The sequence below is a fragment of the Amblyomma maculatum genome, chromosome 7, assembly GCF_055883805.1.
Source record: "Amblyomma maculatum isolate TAMU_Amacu chromosome 7, ASM5588380v1, whole genome shotgun sequence".
NCBI lineage: Eukaryota > Metazoa > Arthropoda > Arachnida > Ixodida > Ixodidae > Amblyomma > Amblyomma maculatum.
Genome location: NC_139350.1, coordinates 61,525,606 through 61,550,938, shown reverse-complemented (window position 1 = coordinate 61,550,938; position 25,333 = coordinate 61,525,606). Strand labels below are relative to the sequence as shown.

The 25,333-nt window shown below is 47.2% G+C and overlaps 1 protein-coding gene across 1 annotated transcript; it reads left to right on the top strand.

Annotated features, from left to right (window-relative positions):
- The first annotated feature begins 5,542 nt into the window (after positions 1-5,542).
- LOC146183545 (anaphase-promoting complex subunit 10-like) lies at positions 5,543-24,611 on the top strand. Its single transcript, XM_084609141.1, has 4 exons — positions 5,543-5,635; positions 11,822-11,916; positions 12,005-12,167; positions 24,222-24,611. Coding segments are annotated over exons 1-4 (546 nt in total). The 5' UTR covers positions 5,543-5,633; the 3' UTR covers positions 24,508-24,611.
- The last annotated feature ends 722 nt before the right edge of the window (positions 24,612-25,333 follow it).

The following is a 25,333-nucleotide window of genomic DNA, read 5'->3' as shown; positions in this document are numbered from 1 at the left end:
GGATGATTGACAGCAATAAGTGTGATGGAAGTGTGTGACAGAATCGTGGCCAACCGTATTTGCTGTTAAAGCCTTAAAAAAATCTATGTGCAGTTCTGACTCAACATGAACCAGAATAACATGTACACAACATAAAAATGATGCGTACATATGCGTAGCTTTTTTTTCCCAAAAGCACTGGCAGGTGCAAATTATTTAATTTTCGTTTAGATTCTTCCACTACAATAGCAAAAGCCTGTGATAGTGAATACCACATATAGTAATGAGCACCTACTTTTGGATGATAGCTTTCGTGCAGGTGCGTCGTCAGTCTGAGTGCCTTTGTGGTCATTGACCCTGCAATATGAATGATCTCCTGCAGCAGTTCGGATTTCTGTATGCTGAAAATAATGAACATCAGTGTAATGGAGGATGAACACCTAATCTTTTATTGAAGTTACTTGGCGAAAACGCACCTGGCTTGTGCCATGCGATGATGAAGACAGCATGCCAAAGCCTGGAACATGTTCTGCTGAGATTTCCACGTTCGCACCAACTTCAAGATCAAATATCTGATAGCCATCCTCCTGTTAGAAAAAAAATGCCTCAAGATAAAAATTTATTTTGCTCCAAGAATAATTATAGGATGCCTCACATCAAAACCTGCAGATTACGTATCACCTCCTTCCTCTTCATTCAGTTCTGCTGCCACAAGAGACTCCTGCAAGATAACACCATAAGTGTCAACCACACCACATAGAGAACCACAAACATAAGTAGAATAACACTTTACATAAAATATGCACTCACACTGTTTCACTATGCTGGTAAGACTTCTTAATTTCTCACTGCTCTAAAATTACCGCAGAAGAATGTGTTCATGCGTGACCTGGATTTGTAGAGAAGCCTTTGAGTTTTTATCAGATTAGCAGAGATATACAAACATCTCTCTGAAGCTGCTGACTGGAACACAGAAGAACATTCACCATACTGTGCTCGCTGATCACGATGAGTTAGAACAACTTGACTACGCCAAATGTTACCATCAATTACTTGGGGAATCCCCTCGTGACTTCAGTAATAACATTTGCTCTCCATACGGCTATAAAGCACGCTGAATTGTGATTCTGATTCATGGTGTACTGCTAGGAAGGTAGACTGCACCTCAGAAAGAAAAAAAAAAGTGATTAATGTCAAAGACAGGCACGAAGGCAGCGGAAGAGAAGGGTGACGATTTTTCGCCTTACCTAATAATAAATCCTCAATGCGAAAACCATGCTGAACTTCATAATATAGATGTAAGTTCAGCCAAATCGCATGGTCTGAACGGTACTGTTCTGAACCTTTCATCAATGCTTTTTTTTTTATTTCTTGTCTTAGGCACGGGATGTTTAAAAATAAAGGTCATTCTCGCTCTCTGCGTCCGATACTCAGCGTCAAGCGCACAGCGAGCTCCGTCGGATGGTGGCATCCATGCATGCACACGCTCTATACCAACAGCTGCAAATGTAAAACTTCGAACACTGGGCAAACCTATACTCAATCGAAAGTTTAGGAGAATATCCTATAAAAAGGAAAGCTATCTTTCCTCCACCTTGCGGATTCTCCTAAGCTTTTTCGGACTAGCACATTTTCCCACTTCCGAGTTATTGACCAACTCGCTCTCGACCTATAATCGCGATCTGCTGATCGACTTGGTTAACTCAGCTGGCAGAGCGACTGCCTGGAAGGGCAGTGGTCCTGGGTTCGATCCCCGGACCAGGACAAATTTTTCTTTGACTACGAAGTTTATGAGAAACTTTCCTTTGTAGCAGTACGGCTGCGCTTAGATGGATGCCAACGAGCTATACTCACTTGGTTCACATCTTCAGTACGTTGCTCAGCAGGTGCGCCTATAGTTGGCACAGCGTCACAACGAAGCCGTCGGCGCTTGATACCAGCGTTCTTTGAGGACCTGGGCTTGAAGGCGCTTTGCTCAAAATGTTGGGAGCAAACCCTACACGCAGTGTCGCTCGGCGCGCCAAGAGCTTCCAGCCATAGTCTCCGCTGCTCGCCGCGGGTCGGAAAGCGATGAAACGTTAACTCTGGGCAATTTTCGGTACTCTCGCAGCCTACGGCTGCGCAGCGTCTTTTTGCCATGGCTCGCAGTCGATATAAAGAGAGCGCGATCCGTGCGAGGCGGGAGAAAACTGTCCAAAGAAAGAACGGAAGTACCGTTAGTAACGGGGTAACAGAGGTGGTGGAGGAGACATCCGCCTTGGAGGAGAAGAGAGAGAGGGAGAGAAATGTAGATAGAGTAACTACCTGAGAGCAGCTTTGAAACTAGTAGAGAAATATGCCCTTTCTATGCCTTGCTATACCTTGAAGTAATCTGTTGTTCAGCGCATCACCGCCCCTATTTGACAACACCACATTTACTTGAGTTTAGAGTCCCTATCTTTAAAAGCACTTCAAGAACACACGCGGAACTAAAACAACTTTTATTTGTTTTCTACATAGTAACTTATAGAAGATTCGATTATAAAATATAAAGTTCGTGCTGAACCAATCAGAGAGGCAGCACCCCAGCGAAAGGGTATGTCACATCCGTTTACGAACTTTTGCCGTCGGGTGGCACTCACGGCGGTGCCAGAGCGCTGATTATTGAAATGGATTAAAATATTAGGCGCTACGGTTTCGCTGTTATGATAGGGCTTTAGGGCATCGGGAAAGTGTAAAGAACCTAGACGCCAGCATGGAATGCACGGTCTGGAAAACGTCACAGTGCCCCTTTAAAGACAGCCTCCTTTGGGCTGAATGCAGGAGATCGGAACTTTGGACAACAGGCATGCATTCGGGCAAGGGGTGACTCTAGGTAATTCATATTACACATTTTTTTACAACTTGATGGCCTACGGGTCCCTTCCAAGTGATCACGAATGGGAAATAACGTTGTAGGTATTTCAGTTTTATCATGCGTCACCGCTCTTCTAAAACGTTTAGGATTTAGATTTTTTTTTGTGTGTGTGTGATTCGCGTATTCAGTTTACCAACCGCATATCTGTACAGCTATTTAGGTTATTAACACCGTTTTAGTATGTCTGCTAATTTAAGAAGCGTAAGCGGTATAGAGCTTAAAATATACCAGGAACAGGTGAAACCTACCTCTTACAGCGCTTTAAATCGGCGGTTCTTGCATATTTGCTTGTCACTGTGCTTCATAATCCCAATTGTTTTAAAACACAATGCCTTTGTTCGCACTGCGAGGTGTGCGTACATATCAGCATTTCCTCAGCACCGTTAAAGGCCCACTGTCCTCCCTTCGGTCGAAAATATTTTCTTCCCCGGTGACTGTGAGACTTCGCCCAAGAACGCAAGGCGGCAAAATGTTTTTGAAAAGAGTGACTAATAACGCAGTTAAAGCCACAGAAATCACCCGATTCTGTCGTGTGTCTCCTCCCCTTCTCTAGCAAAGGTGTTTCACTCTCCTGCACGGTCAGCTAGCCTCCGCAAGACAAATTCCCCTTCCTCCTCCGCGTTCGGCGGGAGGTGTGGCGTGGCACTCCGCACGCGCGAAAAAAAAAATAAATAAACGGTTGAGGGATCGCGCGCCGCTGGATTCAGTCCGGCCGTGGCGAGGGAAAAGCGCGAAGAGAGAGGTAAACACCCATCCTTCACCCTCAGACAGCGAGGCGGACCAATGGACGTCGTTTTCGACTAAGACGTCATAGCTGCGGCTCGACGGGCCAGCGCAGGGAACGGGGGATCTGGCTTCCCGAAGGAGAACATGAGAGAGCTTTGATTTGTATTTTCGTTGCTTTGCGGCGCGCGTCTCACTGTAGCATTTTGCACAGACTATATCCGGTACCTGATCGAAACACCGATCTCCTTTGCTTAAAAGGTCCTTCCCTGGACAGTGGCCCCTTAACGATATACTGACCTCTGACACCCCCCGGTGGCTCAGTGTTATATGTGGGTGAAAAAGTCAGCAATAAAGAAAAGATAAGACACCCTAGCTCAGTGGTTAGGGCGCTCAAGAACTGAACCCATGGGCGGATGACAGAATCCTGGCAAACGCAGCCGCTTTCAAGGTGTCATTGCACGCTTTAGTAAATAACCCCAGGAGATCGAAATTTCTGGTAATTCTCCACTAAGGCGCCTTGTCAAAGTCTGAGTCGTTTTGGGACGATAGACCCAACAAACCAAACCAAACCGATACTAACCTCTTTAAATTGTTTTTTAAAACAAGTGTCGTGGCGAATACGAAATTCTTAACTCCTGTTCGTTGGTTGGTTTTAGCATTGCACAACCTCTTTCGTGCATCTTTTCTGACTCATCTGCCTTGATTCTTCGGCTGTCGCAATTGGTGAGGATTTCTGCTACCCTGGCCGCAAGAAGGGTACTCGTATTGATGGTGTAATGAGCTTTGTAGGATTTATCTACCCTTGTTATTTGCTTCAATATATTCTTTGGAGTAGGTGTTGGCGAATGCGAACCTACTCAAGGTGACTAGCTAAGCCAAGTATGTTTACCTATGAATGGTTAGCTAAGTAATGACGCGGCATGGAAAAGAATTCATTCAATTGTCTCTTCGATAGAAACGTCCCACTGAGTGCCCCTTTTATGTGCATTTTGCTGTTTTTTAAGTAAAAATAAAATGTTACTCAGTGGAAGTCATATCCATCCTAATATGTTTTTGTCCTGAATTTTTGATGGAAATCTCAGAAATGAAGTTGCATCAACAAAACATGGAGCTCAGACGTGGTCGGAGAGTTTATTTCTCCCTGTACAGGAACTTATGTGCTTGCCCGCATTGAATTCTTTAATCAATAAGACTATCCACACCGTGGGCGAGGGTACGCATGCGCGTTCGCGGCATTCATGGAGTCCGTTAGTTTGGTTATTTCTTCCTGGTTAGTAAATCCAGACGCACGCCCTGAGCTACGAAAAGCATGTCAAATAACAAATAACACGAACAGTGACCACTGCTGTTCGAAGAAGGCTCATAACTGAATATCCCGCATGTTAAGTGGTCGCGTTTCCATGGCGACTCTGTATACCGCGCGAAAAATGGCACATGAAGGTGTTGCGCATCACTTTTACTTTTGCGAGCAAACAATAATCCGCAGCGAATCGGGCGACTCTCGCATCGCCGAGCACCGCCATATTCCCCGAGGCGAACAGGGGAGGTTCGGGGCTTCTAAGGACAGATGGCATTTAGCTGGCGAAAATTCTGCCATTCGTACATCATATTACTCCGAGAGTAAATGTAGCACCTATATTCGTTCGAACGAAGCCGAGATAAAGGCTTGTATCGCTTGTACACCCATCGACAACGATTAAGGCTACCAGCGCGCTTAGAAAGCGCGTCGTCAGCGTCTATGGCTTGACAGTGACCAGCGCTGATAGCGCGTGTATGGCGCGCGTACTGAATTCACGAATGTGTTGAGACGACAAGCGGCAAACGGCGCGCACCCAACGAATGTACTAATAGAGCGAGCAGCAACCAGGCCACGCCAAGATTGGAGGCGAGGCTTCGTCATCTTTTGCGTCCCCGCTTACTGTCTAGGCGGCGCTGACTGCGCCGAGAGCCCCGCTCAGCAAAGTGCTACGAAGACGTCGACGAAGTTAGGTTTTCATTCCTGCTGGCCAGCGCGATCCGGAACTGGGCTAAGATGTAAGCAAAACTCGTGATTTTATTTTGAAGGCGTGCGTCCCATTCCAGCTAATGCATGTAAGCTTTATGACGAATTTTAAGCGACAGCGTGTCCGTGGAGTTAACGAAGAAACAGGTGCTTGCGATCGATATTTTAGTTGCACCGTGGTTGCATCATGGACACCTCGTTTCGCGAAATCACGGCGACCACGCTCCCGTACCTCAGCGAACGTGATTTCTCTAAAAGGCAAGCATTGCAAGTGTCAGGTTGGCGGATGAGATCTGGAAGTTTGCCGGAATTAGGGTACGCAGCCGGCGTAGCATGGGCTTAACTGGAGGGCTATGGAGAGGCATTTGTCCGGCTTTAGGCATAGCTGAGTTAGCAGCCATGATAATGGCGATGTTGAAAAGAACTTATGTGCGGCTGCAACGGAAAAAACGATTACTACAAGTGACTCGTTAAAGAAGGAAAATTTCGAGACGCGGCACGGTTGATGCCGTACGCGCCAGTTGCGGTCGAGAGTGCCAGGCGCATCCTATTTCCCAAAGCAGGGGTGGCCGGCAGAACGCACTCCATTGCGACGTCGGACTATCTGAAAGCCCCGCATCATAAGTGAAACCTTGTGCATTCATTATCAGCGGAATGATGCACCGATGTGGCTACCAACGTGATTTTATTTATTGTTTTGCTAACGTTGTGAGAAATGGTGTCTCCATCGCCGTTTTCCTTTAAAAAAAAATTGGGCCGAACAATCGTTAGATTTGGAACTGTTATCTATGGGCATCTGCCATCTTTCTTGTTTCGTGTGTTTTCATAGTGTACGCATCCACCTTTATTTCATCTCGGCGCACTATGACCGCATGAAATACACAATAGAATTTTTTTTTTCACACCCTTTACCTTGGCTTGTGTGCTGCGTTGGTGTTTTATTCCTTTTGATTATTTTTCGAATCACCATGCTGCTTTCGTTTCGTATTTGTAATTTTTGCCCTGCCTTATCTTCTAAGTATCTACCCCTTCCCAAAGTGTAATGCCTAACTGGCTCTTGGGCAAAGAGTAAACAAGTAAGCAGTAAAGTACGTGCTTCGTTTGAAGGCCTGCTTCCTGCCGCCCACCCCCATTTTGCAAAATGGAGTGTGACCCGTACTCTTGACAGCCGCGCGTACGGCAAGAATAGAGCCGGGTATCACGATTTTTTTCGGTTCGGTTATGAGTCACTGTGTAATCTTGTCTCGTTGCAGCTGTAAAGCTATCAGTCAACTTAACCCGACTGCTCCACATCATGCTTGAAATGAAGCTAGTGCCGCGAAGTTTTGGCCGTTGGATGCGGCGGCTTGCAATAGGCGCAGCGCTGAATTAAATGGCTTCTCTTTCGCGGCCGCTGTGAGCGCGGCCTTTAGTGCCCGTGTCACCACGTTTAGCTGGTGGCTGAGCTCAAACAGTTCACAGTAAAACACAGTGCAGCTTGCTTATCTCGGCAACCCGACGTGGCATGCAGCTACTCGCGCGTCCTTCACGTTTGGACTCAGAGCTGCCACTTGCAAGAAAAAAAAACAGTAGAAGCGCGGGCTTATTATGAGTTAGGCTTCTTGAGGCTTCAATGTTGCTTCTTAAGTTTTGTGGCCAAACTTGAAGGCACGCCTGCAGTCGCAAGTCATGTCGGGTTGTTGAGCTAGGCAGTTTGGGAATGTGCTCACATGACACCAGCGGCCAACGCTTCGTGGCGCTGGTGTCATGCATTCCAGGCCACATTGCCGAGCATTCTGGTTAAACGTTCTGATGGTTGTAGTTGTCATATTCTTGCTTTATGTTACTTTAAATCTTATTGGTTAGGTTTCGGCACAATTTGTACCTGTTTTGAGCATCGTCAGCATGACACTTTTGTCGAACGTGTCCGCATATCACTGTTCGCTTTTGGCTGCATCAGGCTGAAGAACGCGCCGAAGAAGGAAAACAAAATGTGCTCTGACACATTGGGTGTCATTTCAGGTGCGTCTCTAGGTGGTGCAGACTGCACCGGGCTCAGCGCTCCATGTGGGGGTGTGTGTAAGTGGGTGGGGGGGGGGGGGGTCACGCGGAAAGAGGGGTGACATGGCAACTAATTATTCTGTGAAAAGATGAAAATGCGCGGTAAGGATGTCGCTAAGAAGATTAGCAGGTCTCTGGGCAGCTACGCGCCGACTACAAAAATGAAAAACGTAGAACACGAAGAAAATGAGCAGGCGGGGAATTATAACTAAGTCGGGGTGCTTTAAGACGTGTTGTTAAAATAAAATGTGCATAAAGCGATTCACTTGCTATATTATGTGGGTCTCTACTATTTCTAATAATACAGCTCAGTCATAAATTTCGCCCTTCGGCGCCTGCCGTCACCAAGCTCGTAATGTTGGTTTGGAGGCTAAATGTAGTTCCTTGATATGGAATCAGCACGCGCCAACGTTTCGGTCTGAATGCAGGTGTTGGCGGAATATAGATGTCGGAAATCAAATGCAAAGAATAAGGATTTTACCCGTATATGTATGTCACAGTTTGTTGCCGGTGAAAGGCTCTGCATGACACTAATTAAATACTCTTGAAAGATTGAGGGATGAGTCGGCTGAAGGGGTGTATCTAGTCTGTGAACTCCCATTATAATATTCCGCTTAACCGGACCGCCCTTTTATTACCAACGCATGCAGCTCGACGCCCCAAGTTGTAGCATGGCGAGGTACAGCATGACTCACGCTAGAAACAGCCGAGCAGCGTTCGGTAAGAAACTGGTGCATCGGGCAGTTGTTCTCAGGACTAGGATCTAGCGTGCGCTTATTGTCTAGTGTGGATCGCGATGAATGTAAGATGACAAACCAAATCGTCTTCCTTAGCAAAACGTACTTCACTACGTTTTCATTAAACTTTGACTTGGTCAGTGACTCTAAATTTTTCTTTATGCCCTTCACTATTGTACACGGTCCTCAAGAGGCACAGAGAGTATAGCGCACATGAAGGCGGAAAAACAGGGGTGCGCGTTGGCGCGCTATGTCTGGCTCGCTCTCAGCAAGGCGCCGCGCTACAGAGCAGGTGTCTCTGGATTACACATGCCGTACACTTACGGGCTTCGAAATACGCCGAGAGCTGGACAGTTTCCTTCCACGACGTTTTGACTCGGCACAGATGCGGAGGCATGTTGTGTGCATAATTAGAACTTATCCCTGAAAGGCGAGTAGGAACATCACAACTTTTGCAGGTTAACCACCATTGCGCTTGAAACACCGCCGCTGCTTTGTCTCGTATATGAGAGAGCAGTATTCGTAAATAAATAAATACAATAGTTGGCGCGTCGAAGTACTGACCTGGCGCTCTTTAATACCGCAAAATTCGGCAACGAATACAGTTGCTTAGGCCTTGAGCAGAATGCCTATAAAAATACCTATAAGCCTTGCCAAGTTGGTACTGATTCATATTATAACCACCCTAAAGACAAACCACAGAGATGACAGGAGCAAAAGAGCAGCATCGTCTTGTGCTCTGTCTTCCGGTGGTTTTAGGAGAACCTGAATTCTTACTTACTCGTCTTCATTTTCCTCTCCATTTAAAATCGACTGCTTTTTATCTTCTCCTCCTAAACTCATTTCGACCGTACAGATGACCAGTCCTTCTACATACGTAGACGCGACAAACGAAATATCATGCATGCTTACAAATATGCGATTTATGTATACCCAAGTAAACGTTACTGTCGTCCATGTGAGATGCGGCGCAGACGGTTCCGCCGTGCGAGACCACGAACGTAATTCTGAACTGAAAAACACAGCTGACAGCTTTGTATGGGCACTGCCGTATGTAAGAGCCGGGCGCCGTTCGTCTGATTCCTCTGACCGTCTGGATATCCGACGTTCGGGAACTGCATGGACTGCCAAACACCAGACGGCATTTGAGCCTTTGCGGCGTTCGCCCGACCGGATGTCACTATTCGACGCTAGGGAATCGGGCCCTCGGGTTGTTCTGATTCCGCAGTTTGAGGACTGAGAGAAGGTATCCCACAACAGCTGCCTACACCGAGCAGCGCACAACTCAGGCCAGTGTGTTCTGTACATCGGCCGTTTCTAGTTCGTTTCATGGATGAATTGAGGGACATGCTTATTTCGTACGTGCGGCAGACTTAATTATTCGTTTGTCCCGTTTACAAGCTTAATTCACTCTTTGCAGTGTGGCCACTGGAGGCGTCGAATGGCTACTTGATTCGTAACTCCAGTTCTTTTATCTGTGTTCAAGTTGTCGTTTGACTATTAGCCTGTTCAGTTCTCAGTACCCATTTCACCCGCCGAAGTGGCTCATGTCTTCCAGCGCTGGATTACAGAACCCAAGAAAGCGGAGTCGAAACCCGGCCGCGGCGGCCGCTTTTTAACGGAGGCGAAAAGCAAGGCGCCTGTGGGCTGTGCGGTGTCAGTGCACATTAAAGAACCCCAGCTGGTCAAAATCTCCACAGTCCTCCACTACGGCGGCTCTCATAACCTGCGTCTCTTTGGGACGTGAAAACATACAAACCATATCAAACCAAATTACCATCTCTATGGCTGTCCTTTGGAGCGTGATCACGCGGTCTAACATTGTTTTGGTTGACTATTCGTTTGCTCATTGTCATTTCTGCGCATGCCAGTGCAGCTGTTTTGTGCGTGTTCAAAACTTTAAACAGTCCTTATGCTGAGTTTGTTTCTGGAAGTAGCGAAAAGAACATGAACCACAAGACGCCACATCTACCAGTTCTCACGGTTCTCGCTCGTTCCGCTAGCCATAAGTGTACGCTATAGCCCACATTTCCAGCACGTTATAATCATGGAGGTATCTGCCACTTCTTTTTAGTTATTTGTGCGCGCATCATCAGTTCAAGTATTTCTGGGCCCTCAATGTTGGCATTTCTCGTGGTGTTTATGTGGCCTTTTATTTTTATGGTCTGTACACGAAAAGTCATCTGTCCAACGCCGCTTTCTCTTTGTTCACAAGTGCCTTTGCTTTGCAAAGAAAATATACGCACGCCCTTCCTTTCCATCTTGTTGTTTGAGAAATAAATAGGTGTCATTTTTGTGTTTCTTATTTAGCAGTCATGGAGTGCGTTCGGTATCTCGAGGTCTTAAAGAATAAAAAGAATGCCTCCGCTTGCACCAGGTTGTGGGTACGCAGGGGTGTAAGTAAACACGTCACCGAAAAAAAAGGCCCCGGCAGATACGGCATCAGGCAAAACTTCCCAAAACATAAGGCTTCTCTAGAACTACCTCGAAGACCTTCCGGGGACGAAGTTCAAATCACATTCTGGTTATAGTTTAGAATCCTTACTGAACTTTTGTTGTTGGTTGAGATGCTAATTAGCGAAGGCGGGCCGAGGCTTAACCGTTCGTCCACCATTGTCATCCTAACACATCGACCCAAGCTCCCGCCCCAATAAAGCTGGTGGTCAACTCGCATTTCCACCGCAAATAAGTCAAATACGATGCGCGGTCACTATGGCAGCACTGCCATAATAGATTTTTTATTTTGGTATGAACGCCTACATCAGTTCTACGTTTGGTCACTTCTATGCCGTTAGGTGGAAACTCTGTAGCATTCATCATTAAAGTTAACCGCGAGGAAGTCTGTACTCGCTTCGGGACATTTTTTCCTACTTCGCAATCGGGGACGTTTTCCGGGGGCGTTTCTTCCGGGGTCATTTTTTTTTCAGGGGACATATACTCCGGAAAAATTTTCCCGGGGAGGTCGTTACCGGAACCAGGTACGCAGAATGAACCTGCGTGACCAGTTGTGACCCACATTTATCTGAATTGTTCATAAATTAGAATATGGCTTCAATTGAACAAGGTGAGGGGCTAGCTGATAATACATTTTAATTTTAGGACAGAACAGAACTGCTTGTCGTCTCGTTCTTGCATTGGCCCCTAAATGACAGCTGAATAACAACCAACCATTGACATTGGCTTTTTTTCCCCGCTATTCTCTATCGTGCATTTCGCGCTGTGGCTGAACGCAGGCCATTTTTTATATTCACTCTAATGTTAGCTGCCTTGCAAGAGAGGCATTTTGATCCAACACCCCGGTAATTACTCATGTGTGTCATCCTGAGTAACGGGTGGACGAAAGAGTATAAGCTTTCCTAGATTCGTACGAGCGTTGTGCTACGACTTTATTTAATCTGGATGACCCTGTCGCCTTTTCTTGCTTATCTGCCTTCCTATTAGGACCATTAATGCTGCCGTCCCACGTTTGGAGATGGAGCGCGGTGTCCGGGACGCCGGAGCACAAGCCGTGTGGTCTCTGTCATCTTGCAAGCCTGGTGAGCACTGGATCCCCAGTCCCAAGTGAACATCGAATTCGTGTGGGAGATTTCTGAAGTAACCTCTCCTCTTCGCACTGTTTCGCAGGGTATGGCATCAATCACCTGCTAGACGACTGCCTTGACAATTACTGGCAATCTGACGGTATTCTACCGCACGAAGTAAATATTCAGTTTCACCGAAAGATGGCAATTCACGCAGTGGTTATGTACGTTGACTACAGTCGGGACGAAAGCTACACCCCCAAAAGGTAATTAATTGGCTTGTATCACTCTCGTAGACTTTACCACTTTACGCTGACGCATAGGACGCAGCCCGACAGGAAGTCTTGTGGACGACGCTAACGCCGAGCACATGTGGGACGCGTGGGTTGGCGGCATTTTGGTGCCAAGTCTCGTAGGCCTCTTGTTCTCCCCAGGGTCCTCGTCCTGGAGAGCGTGCAGCTTTCCATGTGATCGGCTCGAGTCCGAATGCGATGCTGCTCTGGTGCACCCTGAGGAGTGTTGACGTGGCCCGAGCTCGCGGTGGCATGCGCCGCTACTCGACAAAGGTTTCGCGCGGGAGCGCGGATTGGAACGGCATTTTCGTCGCTTATAAATGCGTCGTGGCCCTGCTACCATATTCGTGTCTCTAGAACTAATGGGAAAAGCCATCGTATACTAATTTTCCGGCTAGCTCATGCAGGCACGAACTTAAGCGTCACAAATGAGATTTCGATAGTGTTCTATGCAGTATAGTGTTCTGTATTTCGGCCAAATCGCCCAAGGTTGGAAATTTTCGATCACACCTAGGCGCGCTCAGTCGCAGGTTCTAGGATCCACTTACAATCATACCTCCGCATTCTGCGATGCCTTCTGGCGTAGCTTTTCACGAGGAAACTGCTGCGCATCTCATTTTGGTGCTTGCCATTTGTGAATGCGCGCGGACGATGTCTACGGTGACCCAGCTGTGTGTACACGGGCCCTATGGGTGACCAACATATGTCGTGTGAATGATGACAAGTTTCTTACGCAAATTTAGGTAGGTGATGCTGCGACCAAATGAAAAAGAGATGTGTGCTTGATGGGTCTGTGGAAAAGAAGGGAAAAGAAAAAAGTCTGTGTGTGACTGGCGTAAGACGTCAATTAGTAATGTGCCATAATGTAGGCTGCTTTTTCCTTCTGTCCCCGCCGCGGTTGCTCGGTCGCTTTGATGGTAGATTGCTTATATCAAGTGTGCATGTATGCAATCGCAGCACTCAACCTCATATTGCTGTACAAGTGAGTATCCTAAAAAGGCCTGTCGATAGAAATAATTCGAGAAAACCTTCACCAGGGGGCCTAGCGAAGCCACCATGAAGTATCGAGACGCCGGGCACCACATGCAGAGCCATGTTGACGCATATGTTCAGTAGCACAGCCGAGTACGATTCCTCATTACGTCATGGAGCAAGTGCACGCTCGGCTACAGTTGCCGGCTCCATCGCCAGCCTGCCTTCCTCATCTCCCTCGACCTGTACAAATAAATATAGCACTTACGCATCGTTATAGGCAATGGGCAAACGTAACTCCGGCGCCGAGTGTCGTTCATGGCGCGAGGAGTGCACGCGCGGCAGGGTTTCAGAAAACAAGGGCACGAGGGGAAGAATGCCCGTTGCAGAACCACATTTTACCTGAAGCTTTCTATTGAGCCCGTCGTACAAACTCTAAATTGCAAAATTTTGAGGTATGCAGGGAAATTGTGAAAAAGAAATAGATCACGTAGGGTTTCCCAGATTATTTCGCCTTGATTGAAAGTGCATAGCTATTTTATTTACTGATGGATGATTACATATATCGTCCGAAAGGGTTATACCCCGTATCCTCCAAAGTGAAAATATCTTCAGAGGTGGAAGTGTTTGGTGGAAACTTATTACAGCCTTAGGTCCGCTAGCTTCAATCAGCCGAGAGCCAACTTGGAATATTTCATCTAACCTATGGCAGATGTCAATGAGCGACTGATTTCTGCGTTCGCATGTCATTTTCTTTACGTCCAATGATTCCTGTACCTGCATAAACACGCTATACTTGGCTAAATGGTGAGCGAAATTGTTTCGAATTAGTAGCACACCAGTTGCATTGTGTACACATTTGTTTTAGTGCACAATACTTAGGACGGTCAAATCAAAAGCTGTAGCTTGCGTGAATCCTCTGTCAACCACGGGGGCTAAAATTCCGTCGGAACTGAGTGGATTCGAACCCAGGAACTATTCGTGGAAAGTGGATGCGAAGTTACATATATATCACCGCTGCCAATCACGTACCCCGCGTGGAGAGTGCGACATACTCTCGCGCTGTTCATTGCATATCGTCGTCTCCGTCTACTTCTGTCTTTGCAGAAGAGCTTTTGGCCGTGCAACTCGATGGTTTAACTACGTTAAATAGTACCATTTTTGGTTCCTGCTTGTGTTGTCGTCTCGAACTGCTATAATTCTGGTGTTATAAATATGCTACACACGCGGCAACTAGCAGCATCGCGGCCTATAGGAAACCTGCAGTGAAGTTTTCTGCGTCGATCGTCGCGCCGTAACACATAGCGAGAAGAGCAAACAATTCTGAGGCGGCTTTTTAGGGCGCTGACACGCCACCTGCATGAGCTGGCAGGGATCAGATTGCATGCTTTGTCGAAGCTTTGAATGGCGCGTGTCAGATAACTGGGCTACATCCAGAGCGCCCAGGCAAGGACGTTATCTGTCACACGCGTATCTATAATGCTGCTGAATGTGCTCGGTCGTTTATCGTGAACCAAGAGGCTATCAGCAGCATATTTGAATCACGCTGCGGTACAGTTGCAGCCCCCTAAGCACTGCAGGTTCCCTAAACTGCCAGGTACGCGGCGCAGCACGATTCCGCTTTCACAATGGCACCATCCCTGCGCTTCCGCCTGAGCAGAAACAGTTTAGGTTGCACTCAGACACGTTTAGTCCGAAATAACTGTTTAAAATGATGACAGACGACCATGCATAGGAAATTCGGGCACCGCATTGTTGGGACATCAAAATTATACCGTGTGATCGTATCGATAAGTGACACACGCTGTGGCGCTGGCCGTACTAGCCATGCGCAAACACTCTCTATAAACAGCTGTAAGCCCACCTAATGCTTGCGTTTTTAAGAGCAAGTGTGGCTGCGCGTTGATCGTCGGAAGGCCGCAATTTGCTGTGTTTCCAGAGGAGCGGGATATCACTTCCTTCACTTCATACACGTGTCCTGTTTGAAAAAAACAAACAAAACTCTCCTCCCCTTTAAAATTCCTCTCCAAAATAAAAGAAGTGATATATAAAGCACAAGTTAGGCGTACATCGCTGCCGAAAGATCGATTTATTCGCACGCTTTCTTTTGCGATGCCTTTTTTTTTTTTCGCACAATGCCATCCAGTCTGCTACGCCGGCTGCTTTGGGGCGATCGTGCAATACTATCGGCGCTGCTTGCTAAAGTGGCGCTGGCTTCCTTGGCGATCGCGGCTCCAAGCGAATGTCAGTCGCCTATGCGTATACAGAAATCTTTCGAGTTAGGGAGATGGATGAGGGGCCTTTTGCAATAGAAGAAGCGAGCACTCTCTCTGACCTCGCGAAGCGGAGGGGAGTGTTTATTTTTTCGGTCTGGCTATGCAAACGGGCTCAGAAGTAAGAGTTAAGAGAGCCTCCGCAGCAGTGCGGTTGTTTTTGTAAGGATTACGTACACGACGTAGCTCCACTGCCTCTCCTTTTTTCTCGGCACACTGTTACTTAACGTGAACTTTCACCAGCATAGTTTGTGAATCGTGCGAACAGCAAATAAAGATCTTACTTTTTGTTTATTTTACCCTCAGCCATTAACCGCCAAATTCGTACACTTGTCAAGCCGCGATGGCTCAGCGGTTAGAGTGCTCCACTGCTGACTTTAACAAAGCACATGCAATTCCAGCCGTCCTGGCCGTCAGTGGAGGCGAAGAGATAAGCGGCCGTGTACTGTGCGATGTCAGTGCAGAATTATCCGGAGCCCTCCACTACGGCGTCCCTCAGAGGCTTAGTCGCTTTGGGACGGGAATATCTAACAGAACCGACTATTTATCCATTCATCGCATGCAGCGTGCGAAGGTTCATGGCTTCGTGTCTCCCGGCAGGATGTAGATATTTTTTCCACTTTCTCTCTTGCATACGGTTCATTTTTTTTTACTCTGAATTTTTGTTTAGGATTTCTTCACTTGTTTGGCCACCTTTTCATTATGTGAGATGTGCCTCCAGGATCGTTTTAGTCCATGTCCTGTGTAGGTTGCCGTTACTGGTGACAGGGATTTCTCTACGGCCTTTGTTTTTGAAGGAATCCACAGATTTAGTGCCCGATCTTTTCGTTATACTTATGACTACCAAACATGGTGGGGACACACAAGCTCCGCCCTTAAGGGAATGAGGCGACAGTGTTAGACTTGGAGATCTCTTTCTCGTAGTACGTGCACTTCGCACTCTCTCAATCCTTTGTAGGCGCTGTACTCGGGGCAGATGGAGAAAGACCTTCATTATTTGTGTTTTGTTATCTCACAAATACTGTTTAGCGTGCCACGTACGAACCTGGCTGCTTGGTCTAGGAATAGAATGTCGAACTCTTAATGGATGGAGGGCTCGTTCACTTCGCCCTGCTCTCTGAATTCACAAGCTTCAGCTTGCAGCAGCTGCCAAATGGGCCATGCCACCTGGTCGCGTTACAATGCTACCAATCCCTACTACCCATCAGAGGGCGCCCATATCGGCTGCCAGAGCTATGCCCGCGATTTTTCGCTCACTACGCCAATGCCGGCTTTTTGGCAAACATTAGCGTTCGTCGTACACACTGCGATTCACAGCTGCCCTCGTGTGCAGTGGGGCCAGCGGATAGGCGATGGAGTTTTTCATGGTATATGACAGCGTAGTTGTTCGGCTTGCCGTTGTTGCTGCATTCTCGCGCCTCTTCCTGATTGCGCGCAACCCCAAGCACACGCAGCGCCTCGGCACGGTTCTGTTCTTGTAGTCGCTAGTGCGGTTCAGACAGGATTTACTGTTGTGTAATTTGTTCGCATTCTTTCATTCGCACCGCGCTACGTATTTCACTCTCAGTTTGCACCGCCGCGGTGGCTCAAAGTCTTAGAGCTTGGCCGCTGATCCTGAGGACGTTCGTCATAATGCTTCCGTTATAACGCGGCCTCAGCGGCCGTGTTACGATAGAATCGAAGCGCAAGAATCACGTGGAGTGAGCGATGTACGTTAGTGCACTTTCAAGAACTCCATCTGGACGTAATATAATACGGAGCCGTCCTATACACAGTCTCTCACTGTCCGTGCCGCTCTATAACGCTCAACCCGCCTATACAACACAATTATAATACATGACAAAATTACTTTTGAAAAAGGAATTAAATTACATTACATAAGTACTTTGCTCAAAATCGCAGAAAAGTAATTAAATTACATTACTCATTGCTGTTTCCAAAAGTAATGAGATTACATTACAATTACGTCTAATGAGTAATTCAATTACTATTAAATTACTTTCTAGTTTCCATCCGTGCATAAACTAAGCAAAGCTAGTAAACAAAACAACTTGTTCTCCATACGCGAAATGCACACATTCTTTCGTCCTCCCGCCAAATTCTGTCGCAGAGAGCTATTCCTTCCCTCTTTCCTACAGCACTTGTCATTAAAAAAACAAGACAACCGCAAAAAAAAATGGAGGATGCCTAAGCTTCACCTTTAAGATTGGAACGCAATAGCGTTATCGCACCCCGTTCGCGCCGTCTACTCATTTGCTTGTCGCGCTTTTGAGTGACATAAAGACTTAGTTGACATGATACCGCTATCCAGATACTTGCCAAATACGGCGAGTTTGAACTGAGATGGGAGGCTCTGTTTCGAATTCCTGCATAGAGCAACTTGCTATACTCATTTTTATTTATTAATCCTTCCGGGACGTAGCAGCGCTGCCAGCCACTTTTCCGAAACGCGCGGGCCTCAAGTTGCAGTCGTAGTTCGTCGGAAACATCGTTGGCGATCCGAGCCGGCGCGATGAAGATCTCTGAGGCCATGCCCTGTCTATCTTATTCCGTGCGCCACACGCATGATGGCGCTACGTGCACGCCAAGCGAAGAGGAAGTACAGCGGAAAAGTAATTTGCCACTCGCTTACCTGCGTGCTCTGTAATTCTGTAATTTACATGCTCATAATCATTATTATTCGCCACAATACACTCCTCTAAGGGACATTTCTGAGACAACACCGCATTCAATGCACGCGCCTTTGTCCATTTCAAACCATCTAGCTGGCGTGGCGGAGTGGTTAGCGTGCTCGTCTTGCACCCCGGATGCCCACGTTTGATTCCTCAGGTCGGCGATTTTTCCTACTCGTTTTTATTCATTAATGCTTCTGGGATTTTTCGCTTACGGCCAACGCCGGACGACGCGGGATGGCGGCCGCCGACGACGACACCGACTTTTCTGTGACACGGGGCCCTTAACGCTATCGCGTATAAAAAAAAAAGCATGGTCGAACGGTCGCGAAATCACCGGCGAACTCCGCGTCTTGCTGGCCAAGAGCTGTCTCCGCTATATGAAGAGCCCGAAGAAGCTAGGTTATTTACTGCTTCCGTAGTCCCAAGAATCGACGTCGGCACATTTGTGCTCACTGCTCAGTAATGCTCTAGCCACGGTGGCTCACGCCATAGACCCTTCCGCCTCCCCCCCCCCCCCCCTCCAATTCCCAATCCTTCGTAGCCCCGTGGTGACGAGTGTAACCAGGCACGACTGTGCTTTAGCCGACGCAACATGGAGTGCCACTGCGCCGCGCCCTCAACTAGATTTTAACCAGCCTTCTTGCACAATCTCTCCCTTCGGCATCCCTTGATGCCTTGTGTCCTGCTGCTTGGATAATGGTTGCCATTCTCCATTGAATGGCTGACACACGAGGTCTCAGACGCACTATTCTGGTCTATTTTCTCCTTTTGCCGATCCCTTACGCTGGTTTCGGCTTACCGCACGTCGTTCCTGCTTTCGCGGCATTATACTTTGTTGTCTATTGAAGCAGTAGTAGCGCATTTTAGCAAACGTAATTTTGAAAAAAATTACTTTTGCTGTTAAATTTATAGCAAAAAGTAATTCTCTACATTATTAAGTTACTAACCCGGAAAAAGAATTCATTACATTACAAATGACCGGAAAAGTAAATAAATTACAGTAATTTCATTACTGTATTTCAATTACTGCCATGTCTGACAATTACCATCGCAGAATGAAAGACGTTTGGGTCCGCTAGTTTGCTACCAAACCGAGAAGTTACCCGAAAAACGGTACAGCAAGACAAGAAGCCATAAATACAACCAAATGTACTACCAAGTGTATTTAATGTAGTATAGGATTAAACACAGACGGCCTACAGCAAAACCTAGACAAAAACTTTTAAACGATCACTTGAGCCGTATCTAAGTAACCTGTCTGTTGAATAAGCATAGCGAAGGTACTCTCAACGAGTTCTCCCAGTTCTCACTTTTTTTGTGGATAACGAATGCTTGCTACAGTTCTCGTAGTACCTTTGTAAATCTTGATTGTATTCACTTTTTACCACATGATTAATAAATAAATAATGAATGGTTCACAGGAAGGGAAAGGCGCAGTATCTGTCACACGTGTTTCTGTGGACCCGTAAAGGAAGGGAGGAGGGTGGGAGTGAAAGTGGATATAGAGAAAGAGGAGCCGTAGCTCTGACATCGGTTGGTCGCTCTCTTAACTGCCGTTTAAGCAGCGCCTTTCTAGTCCACATTGATGGCAGTACATGGCAGAGGAGTGGATGACTTTTCTTTCTGCATTGCACAAATTGTCTCGTGCTTCGTGCCACTCTTCCCGTTTTTACGGTTCCCAGTTTACTTACCTTCACAGCTTGCTAGTTTGCCTGGTGCAGAGGCGACCAGACGCATACAGCCTCGTCCGATCTTCAGCCGTTGCCTAATGGCATGAACGTAGGAGATGTGTGTCTGTTTTCTTGACGGAAATTCTTTCAAAGCTCTTTCATGTAGTCGGAAGACGCACTTTATTCAAAAGATGGTGGGTTACGCTGTTGATGATGGGTTTCGGATAACTAGCCGGAGTGAGCTTCCCAGATTGCATCGTGACCCTTTCGGAGGTGCGATGGGGGCACGACCTGTTGAGGCATTCCTTAAAAGCACCCAAAGACACTCCACTTTTTACAAATTCGGATTGCGCAGAAAAAAAAAAGCAGATAATCTTCTCGAAGTCGGGAAACACGTCCTACATGAGCACTTTCTTCCTAGAAAAGCATTTAATTCACGGACGGGAGTTTATTGCGTGATGAATTTGGTTCGGCAACTTCTAAATCACTTATGATGCCTAAAAACATGCTGTAAAGTTGCTAAACATCCCTAGATTACAGTCGCATAGCCAGAAATAAACTTAGATGTGCTATTAGTCACTGGTAAAAAAATGCCGAGAAAAGCAGATGTGTGGCGGGGATAGGGGGAGGAGCATGCAGAGCTCTGAAAATTTCGAGGGGTGATCTACGCCCCTGCGAGCGAAGCCGCTGCCTGAATTTCACAGGTGATCATGTAGCCATCGCCGAATCGAAGGAGCAGATCTGTATTGACGTCATTCATGGCCTCCTTTCATCTTTGGTCAGTGTGCAGTACAAGATCCTATGCACGCCCTCTACTGCACCTCTTCTTCAAATTCAACGAAAGTAAAGCGCGGATAGGACTGCTCAAGAAAGCTTCCAATGTCTACGCCACAGGAATTTTGAAAGCGGGTGGCTGCTTTTTCTTCACTGCGTTCTCTGACGACATCGCACACCGCATTGCGGGCCAAGGACTAATAGTGTCCTTCAGGTAAACTGAAAGAGCACCCGTCTCCTTCAGACACTTGCTTCTGAAAAAATTAGTTACCTTTTCAGTACTTCTAACCAGAAACGGGTCGTAAGCCAGCACAACTGTTAACAAACGATGCAAAGGAGCCGACTATGTGTTGCCAGGTATATTGCTAGAAACTACCTTCTGAAAGGGAATTCGGTTCTACGGGTTATAATGTAATACCGCCAAGCTGAGGCTCTTAATATGATTAATTAACCAGCCAGCTTGGTAAACTGAAACTCGTCGCACTGCTTTTCAGCTTCGTTGTTCACATTTTGAACTTCCACATTTTACAAACCATGGAGTTGTCTGAAACGGCTTCACGGCTGTTTTTTGCTTGTAAGCGTCCCATTCCATCACAGAGAAACCGCCTTTATTGTCTAGCGGCTTGGAGTAAGGCGATCGTCGTCAGTCCCTTGAGGCTTTTTTTGTACAGCTGCCCTTACGACGTCGACGCATTCGCTGATCCACCGGCCAAGGTCCTCAGCTTCCTCCCTCGCCGTTCTATCTCACAAGCGAAAGCAGCTCCACTCTGTCAAGCTGAGAGTGTAGGCAAAACTGGTCCTAGGCTAAGCGCTTTGTTGACCGCATCAGAAACTTGTGGATTGCCCAATATGTGGGCAGCTTACTGGGCTTGGGAACAACGAGGTCTAGGGCTGTGAATGATGGCTACGATCTTGCGCCACTTGTAGTCAGTGGCTTGGGCAGCACATATAGAGCCCCGGGTGCGGCGGATTTCATTCAAGGATGCGGAACGCAAAATCTTGTAGAGCCCAACGTTTTGCCTTTGGTACGGAGGGAAAGGCCTTGCCAGCCAGGTCAATTTCAAAAGAAGTCATTCTTGGCTTAATATTCAAAGATTCAAATATTCAAAGGCTTGCCCGCCAGGTCTCCGATATTAGGAGTCTGATGTAAAGCGGCGAATGGTGCAAATATCTGTTGGAAAAGAAGTATCCGATGTAAGATAAGTTAAACTGCAGAGGGGAAGATAGTTGAACCAGTTTGTTCATGTTTTTCCCCTCTGTCACGTTGAACCACCTATGTCAGCCAGATCAGCCGATGCCAAGCAACAAGTTGTGAGAGCACGCAGTCGATGTCAGAATAGGCAGAAGAATCGCACTAGCCGTACATGTGGCAACCTGTGAATACATTCCTGTTTTAAAAATGATAAATTTTTTCCACTTGCATTAGCCAACTACAAGAACTGTGCGAAGCATTTGTTGTCCAAAAACGTGATTAAATATTTGAACGTTCTTCTAAATGTTCGTTTCAGTTCGCTTTTTTAGTTCAGTTTTTTCTTGCTTTTGCTATTTGCCTTCTCCAGTTAATGTGACACTGCGCGAAATATACCTAGTTCATTCGGTTTTGTGTTAGTCGTTTCTTGCCACCCCTCCCCTCCCACCCCTGTACCGTTTTTCGCGCCGCTTCCTTGCATAATTATTAAATTTCGGCGAAACGTTGACACAGAGCAGCGCCAAGCACCTCCATCCCCGACCGTGGAATTTACACTGGTCCACTTACACTTCCAGTTTCTTCACTGCGTGACTGGGTGTGATCAGTGCATGGGACTTAGGCTCGCCCTCCCGCACTCCCGCTTAGCCGTCGTGTCCAAGGGTATGGTGCACATCAGGTGCTTGCTACGTGTTCTCTGCAGGCCGCTCCTCTTGGTTCTCTTTGCCCAGTCGCACTCAGCAGCAGCTGCTCGTACTGCTGCGCTGCCGGATCACAACTGCATACTCTAGGACAAGTATGGGACAAGGACTCAAGCAGCCATTCACCATCACCATCATCTTCAGCCGGATTAAAGCCATTGCAGAGTAAAGGCCTCTCCCATATTGCTCCAATTAACCTGATCCTGTGGTAGCTGCATCCCCCTGACCCCTGAGAAGTTGACCTCATCCTCCCACCTAAATTTCTGCCACCCGCTGCTACGCTTTTCTTTCCTCGGAATCCAATTTGTTACCGTAATTTGTTACCCATCGGTTACCCTCACTTCGCAATACATGCCCTTCTCATTTCTTCTTGATTTCCGCAGGAATGCCATTATCTTGAGTTATCTCACCCATTTTGCACGCTTCCCATCTCTTAACGTTACACCTACAATTTTTCGTTCCATAGCCCTCTGCGTTGTCCTCAACTTAAGTGAGCCCTTTTCGTAAGCCTCCACGTTTCAGCTGTTTAGGTGTCTACAGATAAGATAAAACTTTTTTTACTTTCCTCTTGAGCGTACCTGTAGGCTGCTAGTTATAATCTCCAAGTACTTGCCTAATAAGCTCTGTCCCAGTCTTATTCTAGTTATTTCCCCTTCATGGTCCGGGACGGCGCTTACTACCGGTCGTAAGCAAACATCAATATTTGTCAAGAAACTCTACACCCCCCCCCCCCCCCCCCATTTCCCCGGCATCGCAATTAGGTGGTATTGCTTGTGGTTGGATCCTGGTTTCGCTCTTCTAGCGATTTTGTAAACACTTTGTTTGCTTGAGTTTCCTGATCAGATTTTCACCAAATGCCTGGTTCTTGGAGAATTCATTTTCAGGTCTCTAAATCGAGAAAAAAAAAAAAAACCTACTCATGAGACCAACGTTCCATCGCATTCAGGCGCTCAGTCAAGGCATGACTGGCCGGACTACACATATAATCACGTGAAGAGCTTCCCGGCTTTCACTGGTCATCCGCATATCCGTGTTCTGGCGGGAGCGCATCATAGACGCACCTTTCTATTTCGATGAAAGATACGATTTTGTTTCGCCACGAATGGATTTGCTGGCGACAGAACGTCCTCCCGCTGCACCGTACTCATTGAGACTGTCTTGGCTAACTCAGGTGTCAAGCCGGCAGTCACCGCTCGCGTTCAAGTGTACATGCCCCAATGAGCGTCGACTCGTGGGCCATGCCACAATTCCACGTTTTCCTCTGGATTACTCGATATAGGTGTGGTGACCGCGAAGCATGGCACTCCGCGTATTCACCGGGCGGGCCGCCTTCGCCAGCGTTTCCGTCGCAACTACGCACGCCGGCGGCGCACAGCATCTTGGCGCGATGCGGAGGTCTATGCTAAGGATGGTGTCTTCGCTTACGGCGCGAAACAGGAATAAGATAGGATAAGGTTATCTAACACTGTAAAATGTGTTTCAAAATGGGCTCCAAAAAAACGGGCCCTATGCCCGTCCCGCACGTTAAGAAGAATTAGGGACCAGGGTTGTGGGGCAGGGGCATTCGAGTGGGTGACTCGCGGAACCCACAAAGCAGTGCGAAGAACCTTTAGGTTCCGTGGAGCGCAGTTTGAGAACTCCCGTCTAGGCCAAAGATGCTGCCCGTATTAGCTAGCGCTGCTTAAATGCAGTTCACGCCCCACTCATGTGTATAGCTGTTCGTAGCAGCATGAACGCACGAATACTGCTAACGTTTGTTCTGATCTGTGTTTTCAGGATTTCCGTCAGAGTGGGAAGTACTTTCCACGATCTTCAGGTGGTCGATACTATTGTCCTGAATGAGCCAACAGGATGGGTGCGCATCACCCCAAGAGATTCGGCTGGTCGCCCTGTTCGTGCCTTCCATGTGCAGATCGCTGTGTTGGAAAACCACAAGAACGGCCAGGACACTCACATACGGCATATGAAGGTGTTCACGCCTCTTCCGCCGCTCGGCTTCAGCCTCTTGCCTAATGTTACATTTAGCAGTCAGGAAGGCCAAGCCTACAGTGGCATTCGTTGAGAATCAGCGTTTGAACTTCCGCATGCCCTGATGACACGTTGTCAAATCTAAGGTGCTTAATTAAAGCGATTTGGTTCTGCACTCGCCTCCTGTTTCAATGCATTTTTTATACATTTTGCTCATTTCGATCTCTGCTGTCTTCCGAGTTCAAAGATAACTGGCAGCTTGGGAGAGTCCAACTACATAATTTCGTACTTCACTGCGGCAAGGAAACAGTGAATTTTTAGATGCCAGTTGCTCCGCAGGTTGCATCTGCTAAAGCAGGCGTTGAAATGTATTATGCAACGCCACGTACTCTGAGCACCCACGTTTAGCCGTGCGTGGCACTGCCACATCTGGGGTAAAAGGGGGACCTATTCCGAGTGTTTGGACATTTGAGGTTCCACGGGAGGCAACAACACTTTGGCCCAGCTTGACGGCATCTTCTGGCTGACCTGACCGGGGAGCGTATTAGCAAACCATATCCCGTAGGAGCACTCGAGCAGGCGACGCTCCGGCGCGTGCATCCTCTGAGCATTCCCGTCGTTTTGATGGCGCAATGGATTAACACCACACATCTCTTCACTGATGCTACTTAAACATGCGTTCGACTCCTGTGTTGTATTTTTTGTCTGAATATATTTTGCAATTGCCTTCACTGTAATTATATCCTGCCTTCAGTGAATGTATGTTACCTTTAGGTTGCATGTACAGACACCTTTAAGTAGCGGTCGGTATGACAACAGTTACACTAAGCAGTTACCTTCCCCATAATCATTTCCTGACTTGGTGAGTGTATGTTACCTTTAGGTTGCGTTCGGAGACATATTTCAGCAATAATCACCGT

Excerpts from the sequence above, each read along its gene's own strand:
- LOC146183545 (XM_084609141.1), top strand. Across the intron at positions 11,917-12,004 it reads TCTGTCATCTTGCAAGCCTG|GGTATGGCATCAATCACCTG; the intron begins GTGAGCACTGGA and ends ACTGTTTCGCAG. Across the intron at positions 12,168-24,221 it reads GAAAGCTACACCCCCAAAAG|GATTTCCGTCAGAGTGGGAA; the intron begins GTAATTAATTGG and ends CTGTGTTTTCAG.